General features: G+C 47.0%; 1 protein-coding gene across 5 annotated transcripts in view; it reads left to right on the forward strand.

The window, feature by feature from the left end:
- The window catches only part of LOC123771953 (BMP-binding endothelial regulator protein), a 197,411-nt gene that overhangs the window by 63,784 nt on the left and 108,995 nt on the right, over nucleotides 1–24,632 (forward strand). For 3 of the 5 annotated variants that reach the window (XM_069324323.1, XM_069324321.1, XM_069324322.1), the window contains exon 3: nucleotides 18,194–18,998. In XM_069324323.1, coding sequence (XP_069180424.1) covers nucleotides 18,224–18,998 — 775 coding nt within the window. In that variant the 5' untranslated portion in view covers nucleotides 18,194–18,223. Of the gene's footprint in view, nucleotides 1–1,809; nucleotides 1,835–18,193; nucleotides 18,999–24,632 lie in introns of those variants that run through there. The other 2 variants (XM_069324318.1, XM_069324319.1) reach the window with 2 other exon arrangements.

A 24,632-nucleotide genomic window follows, 5' to 3' on the forward strand; every position in this document is an offset into this window, starting at 1 on the left:
CCAGGCCCATATGACACCTCAGACCAGGCCTATATGACACCTCAGACCAGGCCTATATGACACTTCAGACCAGGCCTATATGACACTTCAGACCAGGCCTATATGACACCTCAGACCAGGCCTATATGACACCTCAGACCAGGGCTATATGACACCTCAGACCAGGCCTATATGACACTTCAGACCAGGCCTATATGACACCTCAGACCAGGCCTATATGACACCTCAGACCAGGGCTATATGACACCTCAGACCAGGCCTATATGACACTTCAGACCAGGCCTATATGACACCTCAGACCAGGGCTATATGACACCTCAGACCAGGCCTATATGACACTTCAGACCAGGCCTATATGACACAGTGGAGGAATCAAAGCATGATTATTGCAAGGCTCTTAAGAATGACTTAGATTAAGAATAGTACAAGAATTAACGAACAGCTTGGTGTTAGGTTAGTTAGATTAGTTAGAGGAACATTCTTAGATTCAAAGAACAAGTGAGATTAGGCTAAGAACATGACAGTATTTAAAGAATACCTTAGATTGGCCTCCGAGCGCTCAGCCAAGTAATTATGTTTAAGGCTCCGAGCGCTCGGAAGACAATCAGGGTATAGCCTCCGAGTAGTTAGACCGGGTAGTTAGTATAGTTGCCGGGTAGTTAGTGATCCACAACTACCTTAACTACTCGGACTGGTTCATGTGCAGCTCAGTGCCATTGAGTGCCTCCTTGGGTGGGGGGGGGGGCAGTGTCACCTGTTTCATTGTTGGAGAGAATGGTTGTTGGTGGTTACTGGTGGTGGTGGTGGTGATGGCTGGTTATATGGACCTTTGTCGTGCATCGTGCCGGATGTGTCTCTGGTGGCCGGATGGACACACACACACACACACACACACACACACACACACACACACACACACACACACACACACACACACACACACACACACACACACAAGAGTTAGAGGGGGACATGATCACTACATAAAAGATTCTCAGAGAAATTGATAGGGTAGATAAGGACAGGCTATTTACCACAAGGGGCACACGAACAAGGGGACACAGGTGGAAACTGAGTGCCCAAATGAGCCATAGAGACGCTAGAAAGAATTTTTTCAGTGTCAGAGTAGTTAACAAATGGAATGCATTAGGCAGCGATGTGGTGGAGGCTGACTCCATACACAGCTTCAATTGTAGATATGATAGAGCCCAATAGGCTCAGGAACCTGTACACCAGTTGACAGTTGAGAGGCGGGATCAAAGAGCCAGAGCTCAACCCCCGCAAGCACAACTAGGTGAACACACTCACACATGTGCATAACATTATGTATGTAAACAAACACACACACGGCATTAATGAAGGCAAACGTCCCATAACGACCCTCATGGAGTTGTGTATCACCTCCATAAAGAACAAGAGAGAGAGGATTGGGTAGACTGCATCTTTCTTGACTGTCAAAAAGTTCTTGACATGGTACAATAAAAGATATTAGAATGGAAACTTTAGGAACAGAGAGAAGTACAGAGGAGTACACATGACTGGACGAGAGAGTGCCCAACAGGCAGGTACCAGACTACAGGCGAGGCGTCACAATAACGTGGCTGAAGTTATTGCAGGAAATATTGTTTGGAAATATTACAGGAACAACCGTGGACATCTTCAAGAGGAAACTAGATTGTTTCCTTCAAGAAGTGCCGGACCAACCGGGCTGTGGTGCTCCTGCGGGCCGCTCCAAGCAACAGCCTGGTGGACCAAGCTCTCACAAGTCAAGCCAGACCCAGGGTCGGATTGGAGATTAGAACAACGCCCACAACCCACTATAGATATGATCCAGGTATCCAGGATTTAAAAAAAAAGTGAAAAAATTGTTGATAATGAATGTCAATTGAATAATTAAACAAAAGGACATGAATGCAAGCTATGGACAAAGACTTTATTAGATAAGAATATTATACAAGGGACATTATTAACTTAACCCAACCAGCTTATATATATATATATATATATATATATATATATATATATATATATATATATATATATATATATTTATATATATATATATATATATATATATATATATATATATATATATATATATATATATATATATATATATATATATTTATTTATTTATTAGGTTCTGTAGTCTTTTATCCTACTACACTCATCTTTTGTTTTAAGTTTCCTTTATTAGAGATTGTTTAAAGTTGCAAGTTGGTGCATACAGTGTGAGGTTAGAGGATGTGACTCTTGGAGCTGCTGAGCTTCCGGACAGGAACCGAGGACACACCAGGCGTTTCCTCTCTGGATCACCACATGGAGGTGTTGAAACTGGATGACTGTCAGCTCTGGGCCTCTGGTAGTCTCAATGAGCCGAGAATATCATTCTTTTGAGAACGGTCGTGGTTCCCTTGCTGCAAGAGGGCAAGTGTCTCCACTACTGTGTAAAGAAATGTGTACATTGTAACTGTTACCTCTACTACACACAGAAATCACAATAGCGTGATGCATCAAATGAACAAATCCACAAGGGCCGTGACGAGGATTCGAACCTGCGTCCGAGAGCATCCCAGACGCTGCCTTAGCTCAGTCGATTAAGGCAGCGTCTGGGATGCTCTCGGACACAGGTTCGAATCCTCGTCACGGCCCTTGTGGATTTGTTATCTGTACTTGCACCACTTTCCTGGTCAAACGGCAAAGGATACATAGGTGTCAGGGTGGATACACATGTGTAGTCCTACTCTAGCTGTCTACCATTCTTCCAGGGGGTATTCTGTGATACAGGGTTTTGAACCAGAAGAGAACGAGGTTCTCTCTCTGCTGGGCACTGAGCTGTGGCAAGGCTCAGTTCTTGATGTTCGTTAACTTAACTGTGCATGCTAATCCTTGGAGGTTCTGCAGTGGTGCAAACCATGTAAAACACACACACACACACACACACACACACACACACACACACACACACACACACACACAGCCTTAGGGGCCTCGTAGCCTGGTGGATAGCGCGCAGGATTCGTAATTCTGTGGCGCGGGTTCGATTCCCGCACGAGGCAGAAACAAATGGGCAAAGTTTCTTTCACCCTGAATGCCCCTGTTACCTAGCAGTAAATAGGTACCTGGGAGTTAGTCAGCTGTCACGGGCTGCTTCCTGGGGTGTGTGTGTGTGTGTGTGTGTGGTGTGGAAAAAAAAGAAAAAAAAATAGTTAGTAAACAGTTCATTGACAGTTGAGAGGCGGGCCGAAAGAGCAAAGCTCAACCCCCCGCAAAAACACAACTAGTAAACACACACACACACACATAGATATGATAAACCCAATAGGCTCAGGAACCTGTACACCAGTTGATTGACAGTTGAGAGGCGGGACCAAAGAGCCAGAGCTCAACCCCCGCAAGCACAATTAGGTGAATACACACACACACACACACACACTCGCGCGCGTGCGCGTGCGCACAAGCAAACAATCATTTCGTCAATCTTTATTACAAAATTCCCTTCCTTCACAGCATCCTTGATCTAGTTGTGGACATCTCACGGCCACATGACCCACGTCTTGAGCCGGTGTGATTTATAGTGTAGATGTTTGCTGCTGTAGTTGCATAGTGTAGGTATGAGAGAGAGAGAGAGAGAGAGAGAGAGAGAGAGAGAGAGAGAGAGAGCACCGCTGGTTGCAGACAGAGCAATAACGTCAGGCTGGACCAGACTGTCTACTCACTAGCATCAAGTATGATTTCCTGTTCTCATTGGTGTCCCAGTTGGTCCACACCACCTGCTGGACCACACCAGCTGCTGGCCAGACACAGACAGAGGTTACAGAACCTGTAGTGAGTGATAGACACCACCTTGACTACTACTTGAGACGTTGTGCCCTCCTACAAGCTACTTTTAGTCATTTATTATGGACCCCATACCCATCCTGTGGGCGGTGGTGGACCCCATACCCATCCTGTGGGTGGTGGTGGACCCCATACCCATCCTGTGGGCGGTGGTGGGCGCCATACCCATCCTGTGGGCGTTGGCACCAACCCACAACCACCCTATTACTATCCCCTACCGTCATCAGTCACCCTGCAAAGTTTAGTGTGGCTAGCTACAAGCCTTTGGCCTCCAGCCATAGACAGATAACGTTTTTTTTTTATAGATATAGATATCCTAAAGATCTTTAGCTATGTTTCATATATGAGTATTAATTAGTCTTATTCTTAATTTAAATCTTAATGTTTTTTCAAGTCTTTAAAACTAATTCTTCTCCAAAATTCCAATCGAAAGAATTAGTAGATTTTATTAATTCAAAAGTCTTAATTTAAGACTTTTAATGCGACTCTTTAGACTAACACTATTTATCCCAGGTTCTTAATTAAAGACTAAACTCAAGACTCATTAATGCAGGAGAGAGAGACTTCAAGACTATTCCGGTCCCCCTTAATGTGTCTTTAGAAATCCTTGGGTACACAGAGTGGTCGGGTGTGGGGGGGGGGGGCGGGGTGGACTTGTTTGTGGACCAGTTCGGCCCTTATACCCTCCCCCCCCCCCGCCCCCCCTAGTACCAGATACCTGTCAGTTACCTGATAGATGTATTATGACATTTTACTAACCCGCCAGTAATGAGATACGACGATCTGGAGCAATTATCTGGGCTGGAGTCTTTAAGATATTCTGTCTTGGTCACCGCTATGATCCAAGTAGCACGGACTATGGTGAGCCCGTAGTGGACTTACCTGCCACAGGAGTTGGGCAAGTAGCACGGGCTATGGTGAACCCGTAGTAATCTCGTACAGGAAGTCCACGTTTTGTACTCATATACTTTTGTTTGGCATCAACCATACCTGACCTTTCCTAGTCCTAGTATATGCCCAACCGCTTGGGCTGGATGGTAGAGCGACGGTCTCGCATCATGCAGGTCGGTGTTCAATCCCCGAGCGTCCAAGTGTCATACGATGGGAAGGTGCGTTTGAGGAGAGGAGTTGGGGAGAGAGAGAGAGAGAGAGAGAGAGAGAGAGAGAGAGAGAGAGAGAGAGAGAGAGAGAGAGAGAGAGAGAGAGAGGGGGGGGGTTTGGTCTCTGTCCTGGAACTACAAACACTCCCAAATCGTCTCTCCCACACAAGGGGTTCCTCCTCATTATGTATTTCGCTGGTGTCCCCCTCTCCTTGTCTCACAACCTGGCATTTGCTTGAGTTAAAGTCTAACAACACGCTTGTCTGCGTCTTCCCACACTACCATGGAGTCATAGTTCGAATCATTTGCCTTAATAAATTAGAATGACCATTATTCATTATTTTTATCCAATATTATTATTAAAATTATTAATATTAATAATTATTATTAATAATAATCCATTAGATTCATTAGACCTCTGAATGTCTGCAGCATTCAGAAGTCTGTCTGTTAAGCTGTGTCATTAGTCTTTTGCTGGACTGGAGGAGTTTGTTCATCTCCTCCAGCTCCATGTTTCACTTCCTGTTGTTAGTCTGTCTTATATTCTTTCAGTAGCTTTAACTCGTCCAGGTTATATATACCTCCGGGTTATTTCGAAGTCTTGTAAGTTGAGTTGTATTAAGTCTTTCTCAGAGTGTAGAAATAGTCCGGTCAGCTCTCTGGTGAGTGAGTGAGTGAGCTCATTCACTCAGAGGTCAATAGCTTGTCATTCATAACACATTCCTCTCTATATCTGTCATGAGGAAGTTTAACCTGGAATGTGTCTGTCTGTCTGTCTGTCTGCCTGTCTGTCTGTCTGTCTGTCTGTCTGTCTGTCTGTCTGTCTGTCTGTCTGTCTCGCTGTCTGTCTCTCTGTCTGTCTGTCTCTCTGTCTGTCTCTCTGTCTGTCTCTCTGTCTGTCTCCGTCTCTCTCTCTCTCTCTCTCTCTCTCTCTCTCTCTCTCTCTCTCTCTCTCTCTCTCTCTCTCTCTCTCTCTCTCTCTCTCTCTCTCTCTCTCTCTCTCTCTCTCTCTCCCCCCCCCCCCAACCACTCACACGCCCGAATTAAGGTGTTAAGAATATTTTTGTTTAAGGGGAGACACAAGGAAGGCCTGACACTCTTCTGATTGGTCAGCAGGAGGAGGCCTGGCATTGTTCTGATTGGCCAGCCAACAGTGCTTACACTGCTCCGTTTCGCCAGCCATCTTATGCCGCTCTGATTGTCCGACACAAGCGCTTTCACTGCTTTTATAGCCTAGCCACCATTAGTTCTTTCTGTGTTCTGATTGGCTAGTGTTCATGAGGTTAAAGTGTTCTGATTGATCAGTTAATGAGAGTTTCTAGTAATCTGATGGCTGTTACAATTTCCTTTCTGGCTTAAAAGAGGATAGTTTACAGTGATCTGATTGGCCGGGAGTTTAAACTAGCTGATCGTATCTGACAGATGGCTTCATGTCTTCTGATTGGCAAAGTGCGTAGGGGGGAGGGAGTTGTAGCATTCTGATTAGCCACAAGCGTAGGGAAAATGGATTGTAGCGTTCTGCTCGGCCGCCCTGTGTGTAGGGAGAGGAGGATGTTGGGCTCTGATTGCCCCAGGGTGTAGGGATAGGCACCATGATTGGCTCTGGTGGGAGGGATAGGGGTTGTTACATTCTGATCGGCAATGTACAAAAGACTGATTTGTGACGAACCAATCAGAGAGCTTCATGCAAGCCCACAGCGGCCCAGATTGGCTAGGTTTAGCAATTTGCATGGCTCTGATTGGCCAGATGAATGGAAATTTACAGAGTTCTGATTGGCCAGGCACCGCTGACCCGGGCCCACCGGCCAAGGGTCGGCCGAATATTGTCTCAAATAATCAGTTCTGTTTTTAACGACTCCCAAAATTAATTCAGAAGGGACTTTTTGTTTTTATTATTCAGTCGATTTTGCCTGTCTGGTTTTAATGTTCTTGATGTGTGTGTGTTTAGTGTTTGTCTGTAAGATGGAGGCTCTGGCTCTTGGACTCCGCCTTACTAACCGACGGTTGTCTAATATACTGACTAGTACAAAATGTTTCTCTGGTACAGAAATGTGGATTCGTTGGTCTTGGGTAAAAGAAAATGGTTGTGGCTTGCGAACTTGATGTTATGTCCCGTTTTCTGTTAGTGGGTCCTCTGGTTGGTTAGGTTAGGGCATTTTTTGGGTTAGGGCATGGCGTTATTTTTTTGTATTCCTGGATGATGTGAGGGCTGCTGAATGAGTAATTAATTAATCAATAAGAGGACGCTGCTGATCTTGCTTGTGCTGAAGAGGCGCTGAGCGATGAATAACCCGTTGAGTCAGACAACGTCCATGGATCAATAATTCATCGATGAGTAAATCTACCACTGTGGTTTTTGTGTATTTTTAATAAAAATCACTCAAAGGGGGTTTTGTTGGATCTGAAATTGACGAATGGTGCTGATTACCGCGTACGGTAGTTAAGAGTAGTTAAGAGGTAGTTAAGAGGTAGTTAAGACGTAGTTAAGAGGCCCTTTAATGGGGTATTGTGTAGCCTAGTTTTGGCTACCTTTAACGGTGGTATCGGGTTAATTAGTTCCACTGAAAGTTGATTGGTAAGTTCAGAATTTGTGGTGTTTTCTGATACCTAATTAAATATAGTATTCTGGTATCTGTAGATACTTAATCAAATATAGGTTGTTATCTATAGATACCTAATCAGATATAGGTTTATCTATAGATACCTAAACAGATATGTGTTGATGTCTATAGATACCTAATCAAATATAGGTTGATATTTAAGATACCTAAACAGATACAGGTTGATATCTATTAATACCTAATCAAATATAGGTTGTTATCTATAGATACCTAAACAGATATAGGTTGATATCTATAGATACCTTCAAGTATCCTTACCTTGAGGTGATTCCAGGCCTCAGCGACTCCGCGGCCCGGTCGTTTATCGGCTTCAAACTTGCAATATTTCTGTATGTTGATGGGGGAAGATGTTGCCTCCCCCCCCCCCTGGTGGAAGGTTTGGGAACGTTGTAAACAATTATTGCAGGTGTGTAGGACGGAAGAGCGTGGCGGGGCGCGCGCATGATCTTCTTGAGGTTATCTTGAGATGATTTCGGGGCTTTAGTGTCCCCGCGGCCCGGTCCTCAACCAGGCCTCTACCCCCCAGGAAGCAGCCCGTGACAGCTGACTAACTCTTAGGTACCTATTTTACTGCTAGGTAACAGGGCCATAGGGTGAAAGAAACTCTGCCCATTGTTTCTCGCCGGCGCCTGGGATCGAACCCGGGACCACAGGATCACAAGTCCAGCGTGCTGTCCGCTCGGCCGACCGGCTCCCTGATCCCGCAACCTCCACATTTTCACACCAAAATGAGGAAAGGGTTCGAGGCTCTCATTACCCAAAGCCCAGGAGAGTGTCACAGTATCTGTGTGAGGGGGCGAGACAGTGCCACGCCTCGCTGGCACTGTCAGTGACACCACCGGAGGGGTTTTTTAGTGACTAGAACAGTTCAATATGGTCTGTTCTATTTTGTTCTACTGGAGGCGTCTGGAGATGTCTGGAGGCGTCTGGAGGTGTCTGGAGGTGTCTGGAGGCATCTGGAGGTGTCTGGAGGCGTCTGGAGGTGTCTGGAGGCGTCTGGAGGTGTCTAGAGGTGTCTGGAGGTGTCTGGAGGCGTCTGGAGATGTCTGGAGGCGTCTGGAGGTGTCTAGAGGTGTCTGGAGGTGTCTGGAGGCGTCTGGAGATGTCTGGAGGCGTCTGGAGGTGTCTGGAGGTGTCTGGAGGCGTCTGGAGGTGTCTAGAGGTGTCTGGAGGTGTCTGGAGGCGTCTGGAGGTGTCTGGAGGTGTCTGGAGGTGTCTGGAGGCGTCTGGAGATGTCTGGAGGCGTCTGGAGGTGTCTAGAGGTGTCTGGAGGTGTCTGGAGGCGTCTGGAGGTGTCTAGAGGTGTCTGGAGGCGTCTGGAGGCGTCTGGAGGTGTCTGGAGGCGTCTGGAGGTGTCTGGAGGTGTCTGGAGGCGTCTGGAGGTGTCTGGAGGTGTCTGGAGGCGTCTGGAGGTGTCTGGAGGCGTCTGGAGGCGTCTGGAGGCGTCTGGAGGTGTCTGGAGGCGTCTGGAGGTGTCTAGAGGTGTCTGGAGGTGTCTGGAGGTGTCTGGAGGCGTCTGGAGGCGTCTGGAGGTGTCTGGAGGTGTCTGGAGGCGTCTGGAGGTGTCTAGAGGTGTCTGGAGGTGTCTGGAGGCGTCTGGAGGTGTCTAGAGGTGTCTGGAGGTGTCTGGAGGCGTCTGGAGGTGTCTGGAGGCGTCTGGAGGTGTCTAGAGGTGTCTGGAGGTGTCTGGAGGCGTCTGGAGGTGTCTGGAGGTGTCTGGAGGTGTCTGGAGGCGTCTGGAGGTGTCTATATTAATAAGCTAACATACCCTAGACCTGATATGCTCCATGTGTGTTCTGTCTTACCTTTAATAAATGAATAACTTGGTCTACCTTAGGTTGTTGTTGACATCAGTTATTTTGTTTGTTGACAGTGCCGGTGGGAAGGAAGGGAGTTATCAGGGGAAAGCGCCAAGCCATCACGACTATATAGCACTGGGAAGGGGTCAGGATAAAGATTAGGGATGGGACGGTGGGAAAGGAATGGTGCCCAACCACTTGTGGACGGTCGGGGGATTGAACGCCGACTTGCATGAAGCGAGACCGTCGCTCTACTGTCCACCCCAAGTGGTTGGGCGACACAGTGCCGGAACAAAGGTGGAAGTTGCCACTGGGGCAAATTAGGCTCTGGCGGGAAATTTCCGATCAGTGGGTTTGAGATGACTGTGGAGCCGTGCAGGTTGCCGCCAACAACAGCCGCTACGATCATGTTATCACCAAATATACACTGTTCCTGGCCGGGCTGCTGAAGGCAGCAGCACTGCTGTTCTTGGAGGCAGGACTGGGACATGAGCAGTGCGCAGTAACTGGTCGTAAGAGTTACTATGATGTGTGTAGAGTGCCGCCATTTGCCCCCCTGGAACATAGCTATCAGGGGGCCTGACGGCTGAGTGGACAGCGCTCGGGATACATAGTCCTAAGGTTCCGGGTTCGATCCCTGGTGGAGGCGGAAACAAATGAGCAGAGTTTCTTTCACCTCCTCCTCCTTCTCCCTCTTCTTCCTCCCCCCCTCCTCCCACCCCCCTTCTCGTGCTCGGGAACATTGGTCTAAATTGGTCCAATTTATCTTACTATTGGAGGTGCGAAGTTGTGTTTATGGTGATGTGTACACCGGTCACACCTCACACGTGGCGCCTCTGTCTACATGCGTGTGCGTATGTGTGGGGGCGTGCGTGTGTGTCTGGGTGTGCGTGTGCGTGTGGACGTACGTGTGCGTGTGGGCGTACGTGTGTGTGTGGGCGTGCATGTGCGCGAGGAGCTAAAATCATTCTGCAATAGATGAAGATATTAATGAAATCTATTTATTGATTTAGAAGGACGTATATAAACAGCTCCGAACATAGTCAGCTGTTGTGTCTGAAGCTGTGTGCAGGTGTTTAAGCTCTACGCGGGTGTTGTGAGGCACAGAGTACGGCTCTGTGTGGACTCTGAAGCACCGTACTTCATGGTGTTGTCGAGTACTTTCCTTGTCACAACCCCTCTTCTCTCTCTCTCTCTCTCTCTCTCTCTCTCTCTCTCTCTCTCTCTCTCTCTCTCTCTCTCTCTCTCTCTCTCTCTCACACGCGCCACAGACGCTTGGGTAATGTATCGATGTTTACCTTAATTTACATAGTTTCTGGTGGAATTGTGGAGATCTTTGTCTGTGTCACTTACGACTTTGTTCCCATTCTCTTTGTCGTCGCGTCCCTTAAACTGTGTCGTTTGGTAGTTATCCGCACGTGTTGCTTTGTCTCTCTTGTCTGTGTCGTTCTCTGTGTCACTGGTGGTGGTGGTGGTGTTAAAGATTCGCTACCTGGAACAAAGATCCAAGTAGCACGGGCTACGGTGAGCCCGTAATGTCACTGGTGGTGGTGTAGTAGATCAACCATCAGTGTGGTTACTTTCTTAATGTCATTGATAATGCCGGAAATGACCAATCACTGTGATTGGCATTGGAAATGACCAATCACCGCGGTTGTTTACCATCTGACGTCGCTAATTGTAGCTCACTTGACCAGTCGCCAAGATGACTCTGTTACTGAGGCTATTGATGCTGATTGAAAACAGCAAAATATGCCTTTTAAGATCTTCAGTCAAATGACCAGAAATGCTTTTTTTTTAAATATGACACCATCTGAAGCAGCTTTTGTAGGAAAACAAAATCATGACTCGTGGTTAAAGAATGAGATAAAAAAGTGTTAAGGCCTCGCTGGGTAAGGTAATGTTTGCCTGAACATCCGCTAGTTTTTATCTCTCTCCGTTCTGGGCTTTTGTATTGCTTCTCAACACACACATTAAATCTGTCCTTGGGAGTGTTTACCGGGCCTGCGTCTTCCTTCCTGGCCTTCCCTCTCCCCTGTCTCCCCTGTCCCCTGCCTTCCCTCTCCCCTGTCCCCTGCCTTCCCTGTCCCCTGTCTTCCCTGTCCCCTGTCTTCCCTGTCCCCTGCCTTCCCTGTCCCCTGCCTTCCCTGTCCCCTGTCTTCCCTGTCCCCTGTCTTCCCTGTCCCCTGTCTTCCCTGTCCTGCCTTCTCTCTCCCCTGCCTTCCCTGTCCCCTGTCTTCCCTCTCCCCTGCCTCCCCCCCTTCCCACACACCCTCCCTCACTTGCGTTCCGTCACTTCCCTCTCTCTTATCCCCTTCAATCTGCTGTTATCTTCCCATCTCCCGTTCCCTTTCCCTTCTCTTCCATTCCGGCAATCACACCCCCCCCCGTCTCTACTCAACTTATCCCCCCCTTCCTCTCCCTATCCCTCCAATCCCCCGTCTCACCTCCAATCTCACCTCCAATCCTTTCATTTTAACCCTGTCGTTGCTCAGTCGATTAAGGCAGTGTCTGGGATGCTCCCGGACGCAGGTTCGAATCCTCGTCACGACCCTTGTGGATTTGTTCTTCCCCCGCTCCCCCTGGGTCTCCAGGAGTGTAGTATCGCACACTCCGCCTCGCTCCGGTTGCTGTATCATGCACTAATTGCCTTTGCAATTCTCGGCGCCAAAAATGCCCGCTGACCTTCGTGTTGCGTCCACACTCGGGGAAGCTTGCCTCTTAATGTTGACCCGCTGGTGGAACCCACTGGTGCTGGCCGGCCAGGCGTTCCTGCAGCTTGTTGTTGCTCCTCAACAACCTGTTCAACAATTACACTTCGATGCTTGCAGCGTGGCTGTTGCACACACACAATGGCCGAGTGACACCTTAGACAAGCTGGAGGGATTCAAGTACGATTATTGACACAATAAGATGAAACTCATAAAGAATGGAGTAGTTTTCCCTCAAGCCTGATCCATACATTACATTTGCTTGGGTTAAACTCTAATAGCCCTTTGTTGGACCATTTCTTCAGTTTGTCCAGGTCTTTTTGAAGCCTCAAGCTGTCCTCCTGTTTTGATCGTTCTCATAATTTTGGCGTCGTCAGCAAACATTGCGAGGAATGAGTTTATACCCTCTGGGAGATCATTTACGTATATCAGAAACAAGATAGGACCGAGTACAGAGCCCTGTGGGACTCCACTGGTGACTTCACGCCAATCGGAAGTCTCACCCCTCACCGTAACTCTCTGCTTCCTATTGCTTAGGTACTCCCTTATCCACTGGAGCACCTTACCAGCTACATCTGCCTGTCTCTCCAGCTTGTGTGTGTGTGTGTGTGTGTGTGTGTGTGTGTGTGTGTGTGTGTGTGTGTGTGTGTGTGTGCGTGCGTGCGTGCGTGCGTGCGTGTGTACGCCTGAGTGTGTGCGCGTGTGTGTGCGCCTGCTCCCCTGGTGTAGTGCCCCAGCTGCCTCTGGTATAAGACAACAGTGTTATCTAAGATCACACAACAACACCACTCTTCCTCTCAAGGGATTATTAACATGTTCATCATGATTTATGAAAAAAAATATTTGTTACCCGAGACTGTCGTTCATTCTTATTCTCTCTCTCTCGGTCTCTCTCTCTCTCTCTCTCTCTCTCTCTCTCTCTCTCTCTCTCTCTCTCTCTCTCTCTCTCTCTCTCTCTCGCTCTCTCTCTCTCTCTCTCTCTCTCTCTCTCTCTCTCTCTCTCTCTCTCGCTCTCGCTCTCTCTCTCTCTCTCTCTCTCTCTCTCTCTCTCTCTCTCTCTCTCTCTCGCTCTCTCTCTCTCTCTCTCTCTCTCTCTCTCTCTCTCTCTCTCGCTCTCTCTCTCTCTCTCTCTCTCTCTCTCTCTCTCTCTCTCTCTCTCTCTCGCTCTCTCTCTCTCTCTCTCTCTCTCTCTCGCTCTCGCTCTCGCTCTCTCTCTCTCTCTCTCTCTCTCTCTCTCTCTCTCTCTCTCTCTCTCTCTCTCTCTCTCTCTCTCTCTCTCTCTCTCTCTCTCTCTCTCTCTCTCTCTCTCTCTCGCTCTCGCTCTCTCTCTCTCTCTCTCTCTCTCTCTCTCTCTTTGTCTCTCTCTCTCTCTCTCTCTCTCTCTCTCTCTCTCTCTCTCTCTCTCTCTCTCTCTCTCTCCCCATTCATACCCTTGAGGGAGGAAGGAGGCAATGGACTCCTGACTCTTGTCAGTTGCCTTAAAGTTGTTCATTACCTTACTAGTTTTCCCTGGAACACGTCCCACCAAGCGGTTTACAACCAAGTCCATCATTACTACCGGGTGAGCAGGAATGAACCGTATGGTGGGTGTCGACCCTTCTGCTCCAGACTCGGCGTTCAATCCCCGACCGTCCACAAGTGGTTGGGCACCATTCCTTCCCCACCGTCCCATCCCAAATCGTTATCCTGACCCTTTCCTAGTGCTATATAGTCGTAATGGTTTCGCGCTTTTTGCTGATAGTTACCTTTCCCTCGGAAGGTTATTTGTATTAAGGATATTGTACCAGTCGCTGCGAGGCTTCGTGGGTAGCGACTTGACCTCTTAATGGTGTTGTTACACTGTGCCCCTCAAGTCCGGTTCCTTCCCTAGATACGTCCTCATTAATGGCAGCATCTTCCCTCCCACTTGTGCTTCTTAATTTAAACATACGTATGTGTGTGTGTGTGTGTGTGTGTGTGTGTGTGTGTGTGTGTGTGTGTGTGTGTGTGTGTGTGTGTGTGTGTGTGTGTACTCCCCTAGTTGTGCTTGCGGGGGTTGAGCTCTGTCTCTTTGGTCCCGCCTCTCAACTGTCAATCAACTGGTGTAAGGTTCCTGAGCCTATTGGGCTCTATCATATCTACACTTGAAACTGTGTATGGAGTCAGCCTCCACCACATCACTGCCTAATGTATTCCATTTGTTAACTACTCTGACACTGAATTTATTTTGTTATAAAGTCTCTGAGGCTCATTTGGGTACTCAGTTCCCACCTGTGACCCGTATGTGCATGATCCACCTGTGTTGAATAATGTGTTCATGTACACTATCAATTCCCCTGAGAATTTTGTATGTCGTGATCATGTCTCTCCTAACTCTTGTCTTCCAGCGACGTGAGGTACTCCACTCCTGTAGACATGTTTACGTATATTAGAAATAGAACTGGTCCCAGCACCGATCCTTGAGGTACTCCACTCGTTACTCTGGCTCCTTCCTGTTAGGTAGTTACCCATGCTAGTGGGGGGGGGGGGGTCTTCAGCCTACTCCCGCCTGCCTCCTAAGTAGTAATAGCAGTCTCTTGTGCGGTACTGTATCAAAGGCTCTTTGGCAGTCCAGAAATATGCAGTCTGCCCAACCTTCCCTGTCTTGCCTTATTCTTGTTATATGATCATAGAATGCCAAACTGTGCGCGCTATAAATACGCTATAAGATCATAGAGTCGCTATGTGAGCTGCGGGAGAGAGAGAGAGAGAGAGAGAGAGAGAGAGAGAGAGAGAGAGAGAGAGAGAGAGAGAGAGAGAGAGAGAGAGAGAGAGAGACGGGGAGGGAGGGAGGGAGAGCCTTGGGTGTACTGCGGTCAATATAACTTTCTCGGGAGAGAGAGAGAAGGCAGCAAATTTGTATATGGATGTGGGAGGGGGGGGGGGGGGTGGGGAGCAAGGGAAGGAAGAGAGACAAGGGAGAGGAGGATGGAGAGTGGAGAGCAGGAACGGAGTGCCAGGAGTGCCGGCCAAGAGGTTAGAGACAAGGCCACCTTCATGCACTAAGAATTATGTCTTGGGAATCTCTACTACTCATAGCCCCACAGGCTTCCCTGAGAGAGAGAGAGAGAGAGAGAGAGAGAGAGAGAGAGAGAGAGAGAGAGAGAGAGAGGGGGAGAGGGAGAGAAAGGGAGAGAGAGAGAGAGAGAGAGAGAGAGAGAGAGAGAGAGAGAGAGAGGGGGAGAGGGAGAGAAAGGGAGAGAGAGAGAGAGAGAGAGAGAGAGAGAGAGAGAGAGAGAGAGAGAGAGAGAGAGAGAGAGAGAGAGAGAGAAAGAGAGAGAGAGAGAGAGAGGGATCAAAGGATTACTAGTTATAAAAACGAATAAAGAATAACTCCATACGAATGAAAGTTATAGAACTGTTCAACTCAAATAATATTTAAAGAACACTTTAATACATAAATACCCGTGACCTTTAGAGATTGACATGTGACCCTTGACCTCTAAATACAGTCAGACGTGATATTAAATGATACAAGTCACTGACTCTTCAAAGACTGTATATTTGCAAGCAACAGCCTGGTGGACCAAGCTCTCACAAGTCAAGCCTGGCCTCGGGCCGGGTTTGAGGAGTAGAAGAACTCCCAGAACACCATCAACCAGGTATCGACACTCCACAGTGTTTGAGTTAGGAAAATATTATTTGTCAATTATAGACACTGTTCTTAAAAGATTCCCCCATTTGTCACCCGCAAGATAACGTAAGATTTTTAAGGGCTGACTGATGTTAGTCCTCTTGTTTGATAAGCTGTTCACTTAAGACAGTTAAGCAAGTCCCAGCTGTGTCTGGGTACAAGTGACAGGGTGAACAACCCAGCGGGTTTTCTTCCTATTGGGGAGTGTTGTACATGCTGCTATGGCGGTGTGTCCACTCACAGGATGAGTGGCGCTGCCCAATACTGTCACTATGACGGTGTGTCCACTTACAGGATGAGTGGCGCTGCCTAATACTGTCACTATGGCGGTGTGTCCACTCACAGGATGAGTGGCGCTGCCCAATACTGTCACTATGGTGGTGTGTCCACTCACAGGATGAGTGGCGCTGCCCAATACTGTCACTATGGCGGTGTGTCCACTCACAGGATGAGTGGCGCTGCCCAATACTGTCACTATGGCTGTTCACTCACAGGATGAGTGGCGCTGCCCAATACTGTCACTATGGCGGTGTGTCCACTCACAGGATGAGTGGCGCTGCCCAATACCGTCACTATGGCGGTGTGTCCACTCACAGGATGAGTGGCGCTGCCCAATACTGTCACTATGGCTGTTCACTCACAGGATGAGTGACGCTGCCCAATACTGTCACTATGGCGGTGTGTCCACTCACAGGATGAGTGACGCTGCCCAATACTGTCACTATGGCTGTTCACTCACAGGATGAGTGACGCTGCCCAATAAACTCGCCCCTCGGGGCAAAATTTTAACAAATTTTAACAGTGACTGAAGGGTTCAGGAGGTCACTTTGGTCCCCAAGTTTTTACAATATACCAAAAACTTGAAGACTCACAGAGCAGGCAACCCGCCCGTCTCTTAGTCTAGACAAATAATTTTGAAAAAGTTGTGAATTTGGGAAAGGAACTTTCTGGGTTTGAAGAGTTCTTCTCCTCAACCTTTCCCTGTTGCCTGGAGCGGCCCGCAGGCTCACGTAACCACTACAGCCTGGTTGGTCCATTACTCTCCGTGGTTCATACTCCTCTCTTAGCAAGTATAGTACACAGAGATGAACGATTGGGCAAGCATGACACAGACTGAACTGTTGGGTATTTAACTAGCCACTAAGTACCTTAAAATGGGGTGGAGTGATTTGCCCGAAATGCTGATCGTATTAGTGGCTTTAGGCTTAGTATATATTAGCTCTATTAATAAATCCAATATTCTGTTTGTAACTGATTTTGTATGCATGTACTTTTACCTGAATAAGAATTATTATTATTATTATTATTATTATTATTATTATTATTATTATTATTATTATTGTTATTATTATATTGTGTTAGGCTAAAAGTGCTCTGCAGTCCTTAAATAACCCATCACAATTTATCTGAAGTAGCTTGTAATATTAAGTGTAATGCAATTTTTGCCTTTATATAAAATTTGTGTGGATCCCATCCCGTGTTGGAGTTGGAAAACATGACTTTGAGGCTTACAGGAAAGAACCCACTGATTATGACTTTGGACTATCTAGTGCAATTATTAAAAACATACTAATTAAAGAAATTACTTCAGATTTAGAAGAACTAAGAAATGCCCAGAGACCTGAAAGCTGCAGTATTAAAAGTTATGACAAGTTTTGTAATAATAGGTATTTGTATGGTCAGCACAGTAACCGGACCAGGCAATGTGATGTAGTCATTGTTGTAATTCGCCTTGGCTATAGACACATCTGGCAGGTTAGTGAGGCTGAGCCACTACCAGAATATTCAGATTGTAAACTCTGTGATAAACCTTTAATGCATTCACTAGAGCACTATATTGTTGAATGTGAAACCGTAGAGGACTTTAGACCTCCTGGTCTCTTGTACCACCAACTGTGTAACTATTTCATTGACTCAGGTGTTCTGGACGACATTCCTAACAATTTATCCAAAATGTGTTTGTCCATTTTAAAGAATGCAAAACAATTTTATTTTATTTTTAAGCTGCATTTCTTTGAACCATCCCTGCCCTTGTGTGGCAGTGTACAATAGAAATTTGAATTTACAAATTCGTACACTGAAACATATATATAGTCTATTGTATTTAATTGTAACCATGGTATATATATGTGCTTCAGCCTACAGTTTAGACCTATTGTCTTGTGTATGACCCTCTGTCCTGACCTTGAGGTGATTTCGGGGCTCAGTGACCCCGCGGATCGGTCGTCGACCAGGCCTCCTCGTTGCTGGACTGGTCAGCCAGGCTGTTGGACGAGGCTGCTCGCAGCCTGACATATGAGTCACAGCCTGGTTGATCAGGTATCCTTTAGATCCTGTGACAGTGAATACCAGCATTATCCTCACTCTAATAAGACCTTAATTGAATTCCTCAGATTAGGGCAAAATTGTAATTAATTCTTGTCAATAAAGATGTTAATAAAAATGTTAACAGGTGTTTATCGCCTTACAGACTGCGGACGCCGTGACGTCACCGACGAGCATGGCGCCCCATGTCTCCGCACCCGCCGCACAGTTCTCTCCAGGGCCACTCTCTGGCCGCATGCGGCTGGTCGCACCTCACACCGCAGCCAGGACCAGCGGCGCGTCTAGTGTGGTGACCGGTGGTATGGGAGATCCTACCAGGATCCCGTTACCCGGGAGGGAGTCCGCCGCTACCAGGAGTGTCAGAGTCGACCAGACGGGGGACGTGACAACCAGCTGTGTCCCCCAGACGGCCTGGACGAGTTCCCGTCACTCATCACCCGAGCGGTGTGGGTCTGGTAGCTGTCAGGCGTCAGCCCGTGACCTGTCTACTCCCCCGCGCCCTGGACGGTCAAGTCGTCATCTTGCAGACAGACGCGGCCTCGGGAACGTCACAGATACGACGGTATACCCGTCAATACAGACAGACGGGGCGAGGCTCCTCGTCTGCTTGCAACATACATGCAATACTGTCAACCCTACACGTCGTCTGAGCCCGCTATCTACTCCCCTGACGGCTTGGTTATCCGGCCCGTTATCTATCGTATCCTCACTCGAATACCTTACAAGTGCTCCCTCTCTCACTCGTCCCCTTCACACTATGTTCAGCGCCTGCCTGCGTCTGGTGGGCCACAGTGCCACCAAGCCTGCCACTCAGCCCACTCCGCCACTGCCAGATAAGGATCGTGGGCGGGGCCGCGCCCACACCACGAGTGGGCGGAGTGGGCTGGGGGTGCTACTGGTCATCCTCCACCTGCTGGCCCACACCACGCCTACCCTCGCCTTCGTAGAGAGTAAGTGTTGCTGCCTCTTGTTCTACCTTCCTCTTAACTCTATCATTACCTCTTTGATTGCTATTTATTATAATTATCAGCATTACTCTTCGCTTAGGAAGTTTACACGTTGCAATTTAGTATTTTGTTGGTATATGAATTAGTTCACTGGTGATTATGACATGGTAATTGCAGTGCTTGCAAAATGGACTCTTAGGTTGTGTCTATTATAAACGCTGTAAGTATATATGTATATATATGTTTGCAATTATTTTTTTGTAACGAAGGGCGTGTGTGATTGGCTGGTGACCGTTGTGGCTTCTCTCTTGATACACAGTCGTATTTCTGACGTATTAAATTACTGGGCTTACCACATATACCCAACACCAGTAACAGTATATATATATATATATATATATATATATATATATATATATATATATATATTATTCGGACCTATCTACAGACACCAGCGAGGTAAAAGTTGATATACTCTTCAATATACCTTATACTCCCAGTTGTTAGTACTGATACTACTGTTCTGTGGCTGGTGCTTGTTAGTAGTTGAGGCTACTGTTTCTCCCTCTGCGGTAGTTACTGTCATGAGTAGTTAGGTACTCAAGTTAGTTACCCTCTGCGGTAGTTACTGTCATGAGTAGTTAGGTACTCAAGTTAGTTACCCTCTGCGGTAGTTACTGTCATGAGTAGTTAGGTACTCAAGTTAGTTACCCTCTGCGGTAGTTACTGTCATGAGTAGTTAGGTACTCAAGTTAGTTACCCTCTGCGGTACTCAAGGTATGACGGTGTGAGTTAGTCTGGGGAGATATTGGTCAGGTGTGGTGGTTCCCACACTTTCCCCAAGCCTGGGGCCTGACGGCTGAGTGGACAGAGCTCGGGATTTGTAGTCCTGAGGTTCCGGGTTCGATCCCCGGTGGAGGTGGAAACAAATGGGCAGTTTTTTTTGCACCCTGATGCCTCCCTGTTCACCTAGCTGTAAATAGGTACCTGGGAGTTAGACAGCTGTTACGGGCTGCTTCCTGAGGGTGTGTAACAAAAAGGAGGCCTGGTCGAGGACCGGGCCGCGAGGACGCTAAGCGCTGAAATCATCTCAAGATAACCTTGCTGATGATTTCGGGACTTATCGTCCCTGCGGCCCGGTCCTCCAGGCATCCTTTTTGTCCAGGCGCTGGACACGGGAGGCTGAGTAATTATATAAACTGTCCGACTGGTCAGTTTCCGACCAGTGTCCGATGACAGCTTGCTGGGAGTGGACGGGTCGTGTTGACGGACCTTCCTGTCACGCCTTATGACGCAGGTGTTTAGCAGCAACAGGTTTTGCACATGTTGTGACGGGCACCGCTGCCATAGGCGTCCATGTGATGAAGATTAAGCCACCCTAAATGTGGCACGGGCATGAATAGCCCGTAAGTGGTGGCCCTTTTAAGCCATTACCAGTATCAAGAGCTGATACTGGAGATATGTGGAGGCGCGACTGCACCCTGCGTGACGGGAGATGTCTCCCGTCGGTGAAAGCTGAGCAGTGAGGGGCCTATATGAACCCCGTCTCTATATATACCTCATCTCCAATCGACAAGCAAGTTTTGTCCGTTGTATCCACTGTTCAAGTTGAATACACTTGAACACAGTGAATAAATATCGATAATTTAAACCGCCGATTAACTTTTTAATGAGAGTGTGCAAGCTAGCATTGTGCGCAGTGTACGATAATGATGCTTTGAATCTCTTGAAGGAATTATACTCTATTATTATAAGGAATTTAGATAGTGTTCGTGGGAGATAAGTTCGGAAATGTTACAATTAACTACTCGCCAAGTCTTAAATATTATATATAAATATATATTCATTTATTAGTTTATTATTTTTGGAAGACTGAATCACTTATCATGAGATTCCGTAGTAATTTTTCTTGAAAATAAGCCGACGTGGCAACTCGACCAGCTGATGGATGTAAACAAGGTGTTTGGGATGGCAGTAAGAGGCCTGGTCGAGGACCGGGCCGCCGGGACGCTAAGTCCCGGAAGCACCTCAAGATAAGGGTAGTGACCATTACTCCCCCAGGCGCCTGCAAGAACGCTCTCCGCCCCTCTGCCACGAAACTGAATTGGGAATCATTCACGAATGTGAAATTATCGCGCATCGAACATCATAAACGAGAAATTATCGTGCGTAGAATATCACAATTGAGAAATTATCGCGCACCGAACATCATGAATGAGAAATTATCGCGCATCGAACATCGTGAATGAAAAATTATCGTTCATCGAACATCATGAATGAGAAATTATCGTACGTAGAATATCACAATTGAGAAATTATCGCGCATCGAACATCATGAATGAGAAATTATCGTGCATAGAATATCACAATTGAGAAATTATCGCGCATCGAACATCATGAATGAGAAATTATCGTGCGTAGAATATCATAACAGAAATTATTGCGCATCGAACATCATGACTGAGAAATCATCGTACATCAAGTATCACAAATGAAAAATTGACGTGCAACAAATCCCACACAATACTGGCATTGCTCTGTACAGAAATAAAAATTGTAAACTATAAAAAAAAGGCTGTACCATACCACATTGGGAACGTCGCTGGAGAAATTGGTGATCTGGAGAACGTAAAGTGGTGTTTTACTGCCCTAATCCACTCTACACAACCTCTAAATTATCGGGACCGCTTAAAATGTTAAATTTGTATTCCCTAGAGCACAGGTGCGGGAGATGCATAATAATTTGTACTTGGAAAATAGTAGGATGACTGGTTCCACGTCTACACACAGAAATAACTACATGAAGCCTGGAGGCGTGGTTGCATGTGCAAAATATCCCCGTTGAATTGTAAATGTGCAATAGGTACGCTGAGAGAGAACTCTCTCGATATCAACGGGCAACACTCTTCAAGCTTCTCTACACATAATTAAGGGGCATAACTGACGGATTTCTTGCATTGTTCAGAAATCACGTTGATAGAAACTTTCAAAGGATTCTTGATCAACCAGGCTGTGATTCATATGTTAGGTTGTGAGCGGCCGCGTCTAACAGCCTGGTTGACCAGACCAGGAGGCCTGGCTAGAGACTGGGCCATGGAACGTTGATCCTCGGACTTGTCGAAAGGTAACAGCAAAGGTAACCAAATCACGTTGCGAACATCACTTAAGCGTGTACCCCGTTACAAACTTAACCATCCACTTCACCTCGACCAACAATACCTTAATATTAACAACAGGGAAGTCCTCTTCAATTCTTACCAAGAAAACAAGAGACATCAGTCCAGTCTCGGGCGAAGACAGTGCTGACGCCGCGAAGTATTGTGAGCGTCGGTTCTTGGTCCTTCGAGCCGTGTTTGTTGACTAGACGCACTCACTTAAGGACTCGCTCGAGGGCGTCGGTGAGTGCTACTTAACCCCTGTCTATTTGTTCACCAATATTACCTCTGGATTTTGTTTTGATTCTGGCAGGATGTTGGCTTCCTTCTCCTTGCCTTCCTATTCTTCTTTGTTCTCTTCCTTGTCTTAATTATCCTCTTCTGTCATACTTATCATCCACCTAATCCCCCTTTTTCAAATTGTTTGATCTTCTCTTTCCCGCTTCTCTACGTTACTACTTGCTCCTCTTCTCTCCTCTCATTGTTCGTCCTTCTGACTCGTATAAGCTTATTTCAAGTATGGGATTCTTGGTGATTCTTTATCCAGGCTCCAGGGAGTTAATGATTCCTTATCCTGGTGTCTGGTAACTCCTTACCCAGGTACCAGGAGGCTGGTGACTCCTTACCCAGGTACCAAGAGGTTGGTAACTTCTTACCCAGGTACCAGGAGGCTGGTGATTCTTTACCCAGGTACCAGCAGGTATCCAGCAGGTATCTCGTCATATCCCTCACTGTGACTCTCCTCTCTCATAGACACGTCTATCCCAAGATGTGTGGTGGTCAGCTTAGCCTAATTGTCCAGTTAGCTCATTAGTCTCCTGTCAACGACTGTGTCAAAGACTTTTTGGTAGTCTAAGAATACGCAGTTCATCTATCCTTCCCTCTCCTACCTGATAATTATCATCCAATCGTATAATTTCATTTCCTGAATCTATTTTTTGTATTTGTTTTTCAAGTCTTATTTTGTCGAGTGGGTTCCAGGATGTCACGTGACGCTATTGTCATGATTAACACTAGTTAAGATGCGCCCACAGGAACTTCTCAGTATTCTTAGGGTCTCGGGAGCTTCTAGTAGCATTCTCTGGTTTGTCCTCGTATCCCAGCTCCTTGTCCTCATATCCCAGCTTCTTGTCCTTATATTCCAGCTTCGTGTCCTCATATTCCATCCACGTGCTTCGTAATCATACTTTGCCCTTTCTACTGATAGTTATCATTCCTCTCCATTTCGTAAGCTCTCGACTCGAATGCTAAAAATGATATTTCTTATCTTCCCTGCGACTCGTGTGGGCTTCAAGATTCCATCCTGTTCCCCTCTTCTATTCTGCTTTATTCTGGGCGTGTCCTCTTTACCAACCTTATCGACTTCGACGAGAATCTTGTATGTCGTAATCATGTCCCGCTGATTCCGTCTCTCTCTATCCAAGTGTCGTGAGGTTCAGATCTGTAAATCATTCCTCACATTTTAGTCCTCACAGATCTGGTACGACCTCTGGGTGGTCCTAGTTTGGTTTTATGCTTATTTAAGTGGGAGTTCCACGCTGTGTGCACGTGCGTGCGTGCGTGCGTGAGAGTAGTCTCCTAGTCCTTCTGACCTATTTGTTCTTGCGGGGGCTGAGCTTCGGCTCTTTGGTCCCACCTCTCAACCGTCGGTCAACTAGTGGGTGTTCACCTACTTGCACTCACCTATTTGTGCTTGCATGATCGAGATTTAGCTCTTGGACCCTGCCCCTTCTAGCCATCGGTTGTCTAATGCAATGACTCCTGCCCTATCATATCTATATTTAAAATTATGTATGACGTGGGGTTCTACAACCGGCCCCTGAAGCTCATTCCATTATCAAACTATTATGTTAAAAACATCTTTTATCATCTGACTCACTATTTTAACATTCTAGTCATGATCTCCTGCCCTATTGGTATTCAATGAGAACATTTACGTTTTTCCTCTCTGTCTATACTCCTAATATTTTGTGTGTCTGTCTGTCTCTGTCTCTCTCTGTCTCTCTCTCTGTCTCTCTCTCTCTCTCTCTCTCTCTCTCTCTCTCTCTCTCTCTCTCTCTCTCTCTCTCTCTCTCTCTCTCTCTCTCTCTCTCTCTCTCTAGCGACGTCAGGTTTAGTTCTTTCAGTCTCTCTTCACACCTCATCCCTCGCAATACTAGGATAAGCCTTATTGTAAACTTCTAAACATTTCGTGTTTCCGTAGGTTTTTTTTTCTTTTTTAGATGGGGCTCCACGATGGGACGGCATACTCTAAAACTGGGTACGTGAGTGTGTGTGTACGTGAGTGTGTGTGTGTACGTGAGTGTGCGTGTGTACGTGTGCGTGTACGTGAGTGCGCATGTTAGTGTGTGCGCGCATGTACGTGAGTGTGTGCGCGTGTGTACGTGAGTGTGTGCGCGTGTGTACGTGAGTGTGTGCGCGTGTGTATGTGAGTGCGTGTGTGCTTGCGTGCGCGTGTGCAGGGGAGGATGATATCACCAAC

The sequence above is a fragment of the Procambarus clarkii genome, chromosome 14 (assembly GCF_040958095.1).
Source record: "Procambarus clarkii isolate CNS0578487 chromosome 14, FALCON_Pclarkii_2.0, whole genome shotgun sequence".
NCBI classification, from domain to species: Eukaryota; Metazoa; Arthropoda; class Malacostraca; order Decapoda; family Cambaridae; genus Procambarus; species Procambarus clarkii.